Here is a 13,224-nt window from a genome sequence, read left to right as displayed (position 1 = left end):
TGAAGATCTACCTATAGATCTAAATTATTTTATAATTTAATATTATTTTTATTGTCAGTATTAAACAAGTTTTTTAAAATCATAATCAGGCAATAGAAACACAACGTAAGCTTTCATTAATAGTATAATATTGTTTATCATATACAAATGTGCAATATAAAAAGGAGAGAAAATCTGCTATTTAACTAGACTAATACAGCTGAGTATTTTGAAAATAAAATATACTGACCACAACTACGCTAATGATAGAAGGTTGAGCTTAACCAGAACTTCCCCTCTCCTCCTTCCTCTGCGTTACACAGCGTGCACTTCGGCGCTTTCCAGCGTGATCGACCCTCGCTGGCACTGCGATTCAACCGGTCGATCGCGATTGACGTATTGGGCACCCCTGCTCTGGCTCAATAGATGTTTTCTGTCATGACCTACTGCTCTGTCATGATATGAGCGTGCAGCTAGGACAGGAAGTGCAGGTCTGACAGCACAAGGCCACGTCAGTCCTGCTGCTTTCTTCTACATCGCATGAAAGGGCAGTTTGGAATCGGGGCTAGGTTCAGCCCTCGTCCAGGGTGTACCCGAGACCCCTAATACAAGCGGTAGAAAATGTATGAATATACATATAGAAAATATATATATATATTTTTTTAATCCCTTCTCAACCTCCGCGGGTAGTCTTGTCCCTCAGGCCGTCTACCAGAGGCCCCTGGGAGCTTGAGGGTTCTTCAGTATCTTTGCTGTTCCTGCACTGCACTTTTCTGGACTGAGATGTCGAGGATCTGTTGTAGCCTCCAGTTTGGGGGTCACTGCCCCGAGTGCTCCGATGACCACGGGCACCACTTTCGCCCTAAACTTCCCTGCCTTCTCCAGCTCCCTTGGGATCTCTCCAGTTTCTTGTGTTCCTTTTTCCTGATGTTGCCATCACTTGGCATTGCCACATTAACCACAACAGCTTTCCTCTGCCGTTTTTCTGCCACCACCATGTCTGGTTGGTTTTCCATTAGCATATTGTCAATCCATCAGGAAGTCCTACAGGATCTTGGCTCTGTCATTCTCCGTTTTCCACTTTGTACACCAGGCATGTCCAAACTAATGCCTGGGGGCCAAATGCGGCCCTCAGACCAATTTTTGTTGACCCTCTGGCTTCCAGCTAAGTTGGTCCAAACAACAAAATATAGTAATTTTTTACTGTAAAATTCATAAAAGCATGCATCTTATCTTATCTTATCTTATATTTATGTTATACCAACCTAATATTCATACTCCTAGCTTCAGGAGAGGTTTGTATGCTTCTTCTGTGTCCGTAATGGAAAAACAGTCCAAGTAAACCAAATAAAAAAGAATATTAATGTTCCAAGTCTTATTAAAGTTGTGGAGGCATCGAAACAATTCAAAATTTAGAAATTATTCACAATTCGACATTGCCAGGTTGTTTGTGGCCCTCTGCTCTGTATAAGTTTCCAAAGAAGTGAAAAAAGTTTGGACACCCCTGCTGTACACTATGCCTGCCGCTTGGTTATGCCAGTAGCTAATACCATGCAGTTATGTGCGGGATGGTCTCAGGGGCCTCTTTGCACAGCCTACACCTTGGGTCTCGTCTGATGTGGTAGATCTTGGACCTCTATTGCCCTGCTCCTGTGCTGCAGGCCCACTCTAGCCATTGGTAGGATTTCGTGATATCAGCCACTTCAGTTATGTTACGGTGGTACATCCCATGTAGGGGTGTGTCCTACCATGATGGTCTCTCCTCCAGCACCTCATCATCCTCTGTTCCCCAGTGTCTTGAGACATTCACTGAGCACGTCATCTGTAGGAGCCTTGTCCTTGATGTACTTATGGTTCTTGGACATTTCTTCCTGGATAGTGGCTCTCACACTCACTAGTCCTCGGCCTCCTTCTTTATGGCTAGTGTGCAGTCTGAGGGTGCTAGTGTGCAGTCTGAGGGTGCTAGTGTGCAGTCTGAGGGTGCTAGTGTGCAGTCTGAGGGTGCTAGTGTGCAGTCTCAGGGTGCTAGTGTGCAGTCTCAGGGTGCTAGTGTGCAGTCTCAGGGTGCTAGTGTGCAGTCTCAGGGTGCTAGTGTGCAGTCTCAGGGTGCTAGTGTGCAGTCTCAGGGTGCTAGTGTGCAGTCTCAGGGTGCTAGTGTGCAGTCTCAGGGTGCTAGTGTGCAGTCTCAGGGTGCTAGTGTGCAGTCTCAGGGTGCTAGTGTACAGTCTCAGGGTGCTAGTGTACAGTCTCAGGGTGCTAGTGTACAGTCTCAGGGTGCTAGTGTACAGTCTCAGGGTGCTAGTGTACAGTCTCAGGGTGCTAGTGTACAGTCTCAGGGTGCTAGTGTACAGTCTCAGGGTGCTGGATTTGGGATAGAACCCTCCATGGTCAGGAGCTTTTGTGTCTTAACATCTGTGGTCTGTATCTCTTCCTATGGCTACCTTATTATTCCTGCAGGGTCTGATCACTGGCAGGGCGTAGCAGTTTATTGCACAGGACTTGTTCTTGCCATTGAGCTGACTTCTGAGGACGTTCCTTACTCGTAGGTATTTGGCAGTTGCCGCTTTTCTTGTTACCTCTTTGGGGTTGCTATTCGCCTGTTGTATTCCACTGCTATTGTTCCTTCTGGGAGTGAGAGCCCTTCTGTGTAGACTATCTCCCTTTCTTGTGTTGTCTTTGACTAATATCTAAATAGGTCTGAAAGTGTGTCAAACATGCAAAAACATAAACACCACTGTATATGATAAGAGTACCATGGGGTTGGAGTCGGAGATTAGGTCCTTGAGCGTGTCGAGGAAGCCTTGGTCCTCCACCAGCTGAGCGTTGATGTCGTGGAGCTTGGCCACACACACAGCAGCAGTCTTCCTCACATATGGGTCCTCGTCCTTCAGACACTTCCTCAGGGGCTCGCACAGGTACTCCGTGATCTTATCCACACGGATGCAGCCCATGGTGCGCACAGCCAGGGCACGGATCAGGGGGTTAGGGTCCTCGCAATCCTGGCAAGAAGATCACAAGACAAACCAGCAACAGACATGCATGATGAATCACAATACACAAGACAACTCATTCAATGGAATTTGAAATGTTATACAATTATTACATAATTTAGGTAGTAATGAGAGGTGGGCAACATATCGAAAAATGTATACTATTGAGAATGTTGATTTGAGATATATCCCAGGGCATCACCTTCACAAAGGTGTTGACAGCCATAATGGCCATGTCGGGCTGGCTCTTGGCGTAGTTCATGAGGTAGAGGTAGACCAGCTTCTTGAGCTCCAGGTTGTCCGTCTGCATGCAGTTGACCACATCAGGAAACAGAGCGCTGTAGAGGAGGGAGTCACATGAGTGCTGAGGTCTACCGAGCTGAACCAGTCACCACAATTCATATTATCAAGATATTTCTCTTCAAATCAATAACCAGATGATCATTCACACTAAAACTACTAGTATAAAAACACAATACTTATTGGAACAATTATCAATACTACGGCTGGGCAATAAATCTGATCGAGATCTCATTCCTGTGACATGCTCGGAGACTTTTTCCTGTCCACATCTCCTATTGGTCAGTCTCAGCAATGTTCTGAGCGGGATATATAGCGTGAACTTTCAGATGAAGCTGATTACTTTACTCTTCAAGATACTAAATTGACATGAATTGGAATCAAATTTGAAATTGTGATCTGGGTGAAAGAAAATGACAAGTCTTTTGGCCCGAGAACACCTCAGAGGGATAAACAAATATATCAGAACTAGTGCAGAGTTCCTGCACAACTTCTAGAGTGAAATTTAAGACCTCTTTGAGACCTTGGAGAGAAAGGGTTAACTAGGAGTGTGAGATTATGCAGTATATCCCACAGTCCAGGGCCTGTCCTGATGCGTCTCACCTGACGTCCTTCCCCACAGTCATGGACGCAATCACCTTCTTCACCGCCTCCTTCTTCTTCTCCTTCTTATCACTGTTGAGCTCGGCCTTCAGCTCAAAGATCTCCCCTGCATCAGAACAAACACAGGACTCTACATTATTCCCACTCAAACACAGCAGCAGCTCTTTTGCACAAACAGCAAAGAAACTACTAATTATTATCCATTGTATTGTCCATTTGTTTCTCCACAAACATCAAAGATGATCTCTGGCTTACATTTGTGTGCATTTCCTTCAGCACAGTGTCATCAAGCATGGGAAGATTGAGCGTTAAATGCTGACCTTGTACCAAAGGGAATGTTTCAAGCTTTCAAAGAGGTTTGTGGGGCAATCTCAAAAGATTAGCTCTGAACATTTCCCTACAGCTTCTCTACCATTACAAAAGAAAAGAGAAGTCCTCAGTAGAATTTGGGAGGCTATGAGTATGAGATATTTGCTCAATTTCACCCAGATAAAGCCACATGCTTGAGGACCCATACATACATACATAACCCATACAAAGACAAAACACGTTTTTCATTCAAAATAATCATTTTAGGGGTGTAGCTAACAATTAATTTGGTAGTCAGCTTGTTATATAAATATTTGTTAAACTAGTCAGCTAGTGAAACGACTATTTTATACTAGGACATTTACATTACATTTAAACACTAAAGAGTGGAAAAACTATCAAACCTAAATGTCCGTTTGATGTAATGAGTGTGCGTATAGTTCAACTTGTTTCAGTCCTACTGAATTCCTAGTTCAGATTTGGAACCAGGACTAACCCTAACAATCAGCATGACAGAGCCAGTGTTTGAAAAGGAGGAGGACCAGAAGAGGCTCATCTCTGATGAGTCCTTCATCTTGTATCATACCACAGAAAATATGAGGCTTTCTGAACCGGGATTGAACCAGACCTGAATCAGAACTGCACCAATGGGCCTCGACCATTAGTCCCTACGTGGCCCTGCGCGGCTCTGCGTGGCCCTCCATGGCTCTACGATAAAGGATGAGAACGCTGAAGTTTGCTTTAGCTTCAGGAGAGGTTTGTATGCTTCTTCTGTGTCCGTAATGGAAAAACAGTCCAAGTAAACCAAATAAAAAAGGAGTGGCACAAGACATTTTGAATGGACTTTACTGAAACAAATTAGTTCTACCAACTCAAATTTCACAAGCAAGATGCAAACCACTTCTTTTAGTTATAACGATAAAAGAACATACAATTACTTGTTAAAACATGTTTTGCCTTTTTTTACAATAGCAATGAGAGCAATACAAAAGAATGATCATTTGTCTTTGGACTATACAGACTCTAAAAAGACATGAAAGACATTGTAAACAAAAACAGCCGCATTATTAAATGAAAATGCCTAAATATAAACCATTTTCAATTTTCATCCAAAATAACCCTTTAATATTATTCATACAATTGATCTCTCCAAAATCCTTCAATCATAACGTTTCAACCTTTATTTGGTTGCTGTGCCGATTGATTTTAATGTATTAAAAAGTCTCAATGTTCATTACTAAAATAATCATTTGCAGCCCTCGTTGAATGAATTCTGCACTTATATCCTTTTATTCACAGACAGACAGACATAAAATAGTTATTGATTAAAAACAAATTGTATCAATAGTTTTAGCTCATGTGCTTAACTTTTACAAATGAAACTACATGTCTTCACAATGATGGACATAGTCTAGTGGTGGTTTTAGCCCTTGAGATGCAGTACTTAGTTTGGTGTTCCTGATCTAGTCCAGGTTTAGTTCTAACTTTGGTGTGATGTGTGTGCAGGTCTGAGAATGGAAGTCCAACCTTTCTTAGTGGTGGTGAAGTACTTGGAGTCTGTCATCTTGGATCCAAACTGGCGGTTCTCCTGTGGGACAGAACGTGTTAAGATGCATTACCACCAACATGTGGAGAAAGATATGAGAACAACAGGAAGTACCAGAAGTGCAAGCACAGGGAAATGAAAGGAACGGCCTTTTCCTGGACACTTCTCTCCCTCTAGAAACCCTTACTCAGCATGTTGTGTAAAACATACAGCCACGTCTTTAGCTTCACTGCCATTTTATTTACATTTGACAACAAGCAAAAGGCTGTAGTAAAATATCAGATAAATGCAACTGCTGTTGTGATATTAGGCGTTACAAAAATACATTGAATTGATTTGAGCATGAAATATTACCAATATCAATAAGAATAATGACACCACAATATCGGCCATCCAACAAACATGTGCTGAAAAATTATATTTGGATTAAGTGACGATGACAAAATAACACTTACAAGTGAGTTACAATGGCCAATTGACTCTTCAGCAAATTCTACCTGAGAATTCTGCCCCATCTCAGCTCAGTTTAAACTAGAGAGATTCTAGAATGTTGTGATGTCACAACTTATGACTTCTTATTATTCTTATTCTTATTCTTATTCTTATTATTATTTACAACTAACCCATAATGGAGCAGTTTGATCACACATAACGTGCCCTCTTCACACTTAAGTGTTCTAATGAAGCTTTAAGATAAGATAAGATAATCCTTTAATGTCACACAAGGGGAAATGTGGTTGTTCCACTGCAGTAGAAACAGGAGGAAAGGACAGATTATAGGAAGTTTCAAAAACAGAGATATTCCTCACTTTCCTATTTATTCACCACAATGAGTTAATAATACCCCATCTATAGCATGCAACAGCACACTTCCTGTTGCTGTACAATGAAACACTTCATAATTTGATGCAGACAGTACACAGCAGTCTCATTTTACCCAAGAGCTGCTTTTACAATACATCTGTTTGGAAGCAACACAAAATAGACAAAATTGTCTTACTCAAACCAAACATCAGCCTATGCTAGAGATTTAAAACCAATTAATATATTCTGTAAATGGAAATAATCTGATGTTACCAACCACACAAAAAATGTCCAAACAATATTTTGAGTAGGGCCATTTGTGATCATCAGAATTGAGGTGAAAGGCCATAGTTCATGTAGGTGAGAACAGCTGCCAGGACTTTAGTTACACTTGTTGTGATGCTGTCATTAATAATAGACATATCCAGGTAACCGAACAAAATAACAGACTTAAACCGTAAACACACACAGTTGTAATAACTTACAATATCGGCAATAACCTTAATTTATCCAGAAAACCCCATGTTTACAAAAACAAACTCATATTTGTGCTGGCTAAACGAACAGTGCTATCAGCGGTTAGCCTGGACGCGGCTAGTAGCGTTAGCATAGCTCAAAACGACAAAAACTATCAATTTATGAGACGTCACATTTCAAACCCAAGTGCAAACGACTCCGTGTGTCCACGGCCATGTGTGGGTTACTCACGCATAAATGGTTGGCCCATTCCTGCATGTTTGCGATAGTTGTTGTGCTAGTTTGTCAGATGAATGGAGCTAATGCTAAGTGCTAGCCGCGGCTAAAGGAAGCTGCTTAGACGCTGGTTCGTGCCTGTCAGTGTCAGACACTTCTCCAGCTAAAGCAGCCGAGACGTGACCTTCCTGAGCAGAGGCTTAAGACAAGACTTGGTCGGAATAGTTAAGCTCTTAATCTGTCGGTCTGCTCTGAACCTTACCCGACAAACAGGCGCTGGTGGTGGGTACAGGTGGAAGCGGCTGAGAGCGGGGAGATCTTACCGTGACAGCAGCGGCGGTAGCGGGGTGAAGTATTGACTGTACGCGGCCTACGGTCCTCCTCCAGCCCGCACACACTTCCGCGTTCTCCCGGTGTCAGGTTTCATCAGGAGTTTCATTCAATCATTAACCAAAGCAGAGCAACAGGTGGTTTGTGACCAGTTTACGAGGCTTTTATATTCAATAATGTGATTTAAAGGGGAAGAGACATTACGCTGAATTAACTTTGTAAACTTAATACTGTGAATCCTCATCATTACTTTGCTGAGGGATATATTTTTGATTGATTCATGTTTGAGTAATCCTATTGTGCTACAACCGAGGCTCAAGTGCGCAGAAAATTACTGTTTTCACCTACCCCTATCCCCGCCCACATCTCTTTACTTAGTTTCAGTTGCGGTGACTTTTATGAAGTGGATAACATTTTCACGCAACAGTGAAAAAGGCTAACATGCAAGATCAAGACTGAGAGACTCAAGACTCAAGACTCAAACTATCATTCTATGTTGTAAATGACTGTATTTCTAACTATCGTCTAATCATAACATGAACAGAGCCACAATGTCCCGTAAAGATAGTTTTTAAGTCACTTGTGTAGGCCGCCCACTTTGCCATCCGTAGTATTTATAAAACTTCCACTAGGCACAGGATTTGCCTACCTCCGCACAAACTCTTAAGTTCTGTGCAAAGTCTGTAGACACCGGGAGAAGACAACACTCATGGAGAAGAGCATTAAGGATGTGTTTGATTCATCTTTTAGCCTAAAATAATTTTAACTAGAGAGATTATCAAATTTAAACAGACGTTGGCCTAAGCACAGAGAGGGGCTGTTTATTTCACTGATTATTCTGTACATGGCACATCTCTCAGCTCGCACTGTGACTGTGTCAGTCTGTGACAGAGAAGATCCTCTAAATCTGTGAATGGATTTATGAAACAACAACCCGACCTGAGGGAAAAGTCCTCCTTCAGACCGAGAACATGACTGAGGTTTGATTTAATCATTTGTCTTTATGTACCACTCGCTGGAGTTTGGATCGACTCAAATGATCCAACCTGAACCTGTGTACGACATGTAGCCCAGTGTCCAAACCTGATCCAGACTAAGTATCAGCCAGTAGAGCAGCAGCTCTACTCCAAGCTCTACTCCAAGCCTCTCCCATGTGAGCACTTAACCTATCTGGGGAGGAAACTAATTTTGACCGCTTGTATCCGCAATCTTGTCCTTACGGTCATCATCTGAAGCTCATGACCATAGGTGAGGTTAGGAACATAGATTGACCAGTAAATCGAGAGCTTTGCCTTTCGACTCAGCTCTTTCTTCACCACAACAGTCCGATACAGCGACCGCATCACCGCAGATGCACCGATCCAACTGCAGATGCACCGATCCAACTGCAGATGCACCGATCCAACTGTCAATCTAGCACTCCGTCCTTCCCTCACTCGTGAACAAGACCCCAAGGTATTTGAACTCCTCCGCTTGGGGCAAAAACTCCTCACCCACCTGGAGAGGGCAAGCCACCTTTTTCCGGTTGAGATACATGGCCTCGGATTTGCATGTTGCAGGTCCAGGTTCGATGGATTGTGGATATTGATCAAATTATTGTCATGTCTGTGTCCTATTTATCATGAGTCTAGACGATCTTGCTGCATATGGGTCACAATGAACTATTCTGTGTACTTTAACTATTCTGTGTATTTTCTGTTCATCTGTGGACTAGTCTAAACAATCTTAAAGCGGACGTCATAGCGAAGGTCAGGCCATTTTTATCAGACCCAAGCAACAGCGATATAAAACACAGCTAAATCTTGTGAAGTTGAATCTCAGCTGCAAGACGAACAACATGCTGCTGTTTTGACAGTTTTTCCCTGTTTTCATCAAATAAAGAACTTGAGAACGATCCTCGCCTCCCGCAGTCTGTATAGACTAAACTTCGACAGAATTGGTGGAGGATGCGGGTCTCTCACCGTGCTTGGAAAGGAAACATCTGAATTTTGCTCTAAATGATTCCCTTCTGGATGTCGGCTGACGACGCATAGCGTCCAGTAACGGTTCAGCTGGGAATAATGGGAGAACAAGGACCGAGCCGAGAGAGAGACAAGAGGAGTCGATTGCCAGTTTATTTTTGACTCACAATTGTGACTGGGACATTCAACAAAAGTAAGGCAGAAACCTCTTGTATTTATTACAAAAATCTGCACATTGAAAATGCTAAATTTACCAAAACTTGACCTAAATTTTCCACATTGCACACAAGTATGAATTTAGTGAATGTTAGCTCATTAGTTTAGACAATCAGTTGGACTGATTTAAAGAGGAGTTGGACTCCAAAACACGTTGGACATGTAAAAGTACGTACAATCAGTTGGACTGATTTAAAAAGGAGTTGGACTCCGGAAAAAATAAATAAAAATTAAAGCCGCAAGCGGCATCCAACGGCCCTCGCGGGCCGCCGGCCTTCCGACTCTGCTCTCTGCATTTTACAGAGATGGCGCTAACGCCCTCATTGTCTAAGAACTAAGACAGCGACACATTGGACATGTTCAATGCTGTGCTTAACCAGTGCAAATGAACACAAATATCGGTCGAATGTGCGGCTCCGCCGCACAGAGACCGTGACACTTGGAATAAAAATATGGATAACTTTTGATGCCCCGCTTGTGTAGATTATTTTCCCAAAATATGAGCTTGATCGAGCTATTGCCCACAGAGGAGTTTGTTAAAATGTGAAGCGTAAATGTGAACATTTCAAGGATTTGGCGTTTTTCCCATTTGTGACATATATTTGCGGCTCTACCGCACAGAGACCCTATTACTTAAAATCAAAATATGGATAACTTTTGATGCCCCGCTTGTGTAGATGATTCTCCCCAAATATCAACTTGATCGGGCTTTCGCCCTAGGAGGAGTTTGTTAAAGTGTGAAGGGTAAAAATGTGGTCATTTTAGAGATTTTCCGATTTCCCCATAGGGATAACATGGGATGTTTCTGTCATCCCTACGGCTACGCTGTACAAAATATGACTTTGGCTCCCAAACTTTTATTTTGGGGATGGCAAATGAGAATTGTGTGCAAAATGTCATGTCATTTGGAAAAACTCTATTGTTTATAGGCCACTCTGAAGGCCAAATAGTCAGAATTCTGGGAAACGTTTGCGGCTCCGTCGCACAGAAACCGTAAAAGTTATCCTTAAAATTTGGATAACTTTAGATGCCCCACTTGTCTAGAGGACCGATTTAGAAGTTGGTGGGCAAAACGCACTAGGAGGACTTTGTTAAAGTGTAAAACATAAAAATGTGGTAATTTGAGAGATTTTGCCGTTTTCCCATTTGTGACATATTTGCGGGTCAGCCACACAGAGACCGTAGCACTTAGAATCAAAATATGGATAACTTTTGATGGCTCGCTTGTGTAGATGATTTTCCCCAAATATGAGTTTGATCAGACAATCGCCCTAGGAGGAGTTCGTTAAAGTGTGAAGCGTAAAAATGTGGTGATTTGAGCAATTTCGCGATTTTCCCATAAGGATATCATGGGATGTTTCTGTCATCGTTACGGTTACGCCGTACAAAATATGACTTTGGCTCTCATACTTTTATGATTAGGATGGCAAATTAGAATTTTGTGCAAAATATAATGTCATTTGGAAAAACTCTATTGTTTATAGGCCACTCTGAAGGCCAAATAGTCAGAATTCTGGGTAAAGTTTGCGGCTCCGTCGCACAGAGACCGTAAAAGTTATCCTTAAAATTTGGATCACTTTAGATGCCCCACTTGTCTAGGGGACGTACACCGATTTTGAGGTCGGTGGGCAAAACGCCCTAGGAGGAGTTTGTTAAAGTGTGAAACAGAAAAATGTGGATATTCGAGAGATTTAGCAATTTTCCCATAGGGATAACATGGGAGGTTTATGTCATGGCTACGGCTACGCTGTAAAAATTAAGGCATAAGTTTGATTGGCCTTTTGCTCGGGAGCCCAAAATAGAATTTTGGGCAAAGTTTAGAACATTTGTGTAAAACCAGTTTTTGTCCATCAATGTTCACTCAAAGGCAACTCTGTAGGGGGCGCTATCGCGCCCATTTCAATTTTGTCATCCTAAACTGGTCCAAACTTGAAAGTTTAACAACTGATTCAAATTTGGTCCTAATCGGACTCGTTTTGATCAAATGGGAGCAATTTTTAGAATTGCAATATCTCAAAATAAGTTGTCCAACTTTGCGGCTGCGCCGCACACAGACCGTAAAAGGTATCCTAAAAATTTGGATAACTTTAGATGCCCCACTTGTCTAGAGGACGTACACCAATTTTGAAGTTGGTGGGCAAAACGCCCTAGGAGGAGTTCGTCAAAGTTTGACGTGAACAAAATGGCTAACTCAGCTTGTTTTCATTTTCAAAGGAAGATGGCGGGCATAGGGTAAGTCTGGGGGCGTGGCCACGGTAATATTTTTTTTTTGTCCTCAAGAGAGGAATGCGTGTCCCGAATTTTGTAGCTCTACGTTAAAGTTGACCCCGGGCGTCTCCCATAGGCGCAATGTATTTTGACTTTTGTCGGTGGCCCGGTCGCGCAATTTTTTGACGAAAAAAAAAAATCAAATTTTTCGCCGATTCTGAATTTTGGGAAAAGTTTGGTGAGTTTTTGAGCATGTTCAGGGGGTCAAATTAGAGATCAAAGCGCTGAAGAAGAACAAGAAAAATAAAAATAAATATAGCCGCAAGCGGCAATGATCGGCCCTCGCTACGCCGCCGCCACGCCGCAAGAGGAGGGGGCGCTAACGCGCCCCAATTGTCCTTTTATTACGCCTACTGCTGAATCTGTGACGCTGTCACATCTTCTCCCCTTTGTTTTACCATCAAAAAGCTATTTTATTTTGAATTCTTGGCAAAATGTGCGGCTTTGCCGCACAGACACCGTGACTCTTTGAATAAAAATGTGGATAACTTTTGATGGTCCACCCCTGAAGATGAGTCTCACCAAATTTCAGGTTAATATGTCTAACGCCCTAAGAGGAGTTTGTGAAAGTCTAAAGTGTAAACATGTTCTGGCGATTTCCCCATTGGAATAACATGGAAGGTTTCGGTCATCATTACGGCAACGCCATAACAATTATGACATGGGTCTCCTTGACTTTTCTGATGGGGATGCCAAAATTGAGTTGTGTGTCAAATTTCATATAATTTCGCAAAACTAAATATTTAACCTCCATATAAAATCTGTAGGGGGCGCTGTGGCTCCAAATTAATTTATTTCACTTCAAGTAGGTTTAGGGCAAAGAGTTTAACAACTGATTCTAATTTGACGCAATTCGGACTTTATCTGCGCAAACGGCAGAAATGTTAAATTTGGGAGATTTCTGAAATTCTTGCTACAGTTTGCGGCTTTGCCGCACAGAGACCGTGACAGGTATCAATGTAATTTGGATAACTTTTGATGTCCCACTCCTCAGTAGCATTTTCACCAAATTTCAGCTTTTTAGGGCCAACGCCCTGGGAGGAGTTCGTAAAAGTACGACGTTTGGAAAAACTCCGAAGTCATGTTTAGCCATTTTTGAAGCAATATGGCCGACATTTGGTTGGGCGGACGGCGTTGCCGTAATAATATTTTTTACTTCTCTTGTCACCATCTACCTCTGCGCCAAATTTCATGATTCTACGATCAGATTTTTTTTGGGTCATTT

General features: G+C 42.3%; 1 protein-coding gene across 2 annotated transcripts in view; it reads right to left on the bottom strand.

Moving 5' to 3' along the window:
- ap1b1 (adaptor related protein complex 1 subunit beta 1) overlaps positions 1-7,717 on the bottom strand; it is a 58,264-nt gene extending 50,547 nt beyond the window's left edge. Inside the window, exons 1-5 of one of the 2 annotated variants that reach the window (XM_072432716.1) lie at positions 7,548-7,717; positions 5,709-5,769; positions 3,873-3,978; positions 3,172-3,307; positions 2,733-2,978 (exon numbers count right to left, since the gene is read on the bottom strand). In XM_072432716.1, the coding sequence (XP_072288817.1) occupies positions 2,733-2,978; positions 3,172-3,307; positions 3,873-3,978; positions 5,709-5,745 (525 nt within the window). In that variant the 5' untranslated portion in view covers positions 5,746-5,769; positions 7,548-7,717. Of the gene's footprint in view, positions 1-2,732; positions 2,979-3,171; positions 3,308-3,872; positions 3,979-5,708; positions 5,770-7,239; positions 7,387-7,547 lie in introns of those variants that run through there. The other variant, XM_072432715.1, reaches the window with a different exon arrangement.
- Positions 7,718-13,224: the final 5,507 nt, after the last annotated feature.

This window comes from Eucyclogobius newberryi, unplaced genomic scaffold, assembly GCF_026437365.1.
Source record: "Eucyclogobius newberryi isolate DKJ021-1_F unplaced genomic scaffold, fEucNew1.0.hap1 SCAF_6, whole genome shotgun sequence".
Lineage (NCBI taxonomy): Eukaryota > Metazoa > Chordata > Actinopteri > Gobiiformes > Gobiidae > Eucyclogobius > Eucyclogobius newberryi.
The sequence above is the reverse complement of the archived record's forward strand: the minus strand, read 5'-3'. Positions and strand labels throughout refer to the sequence as shown.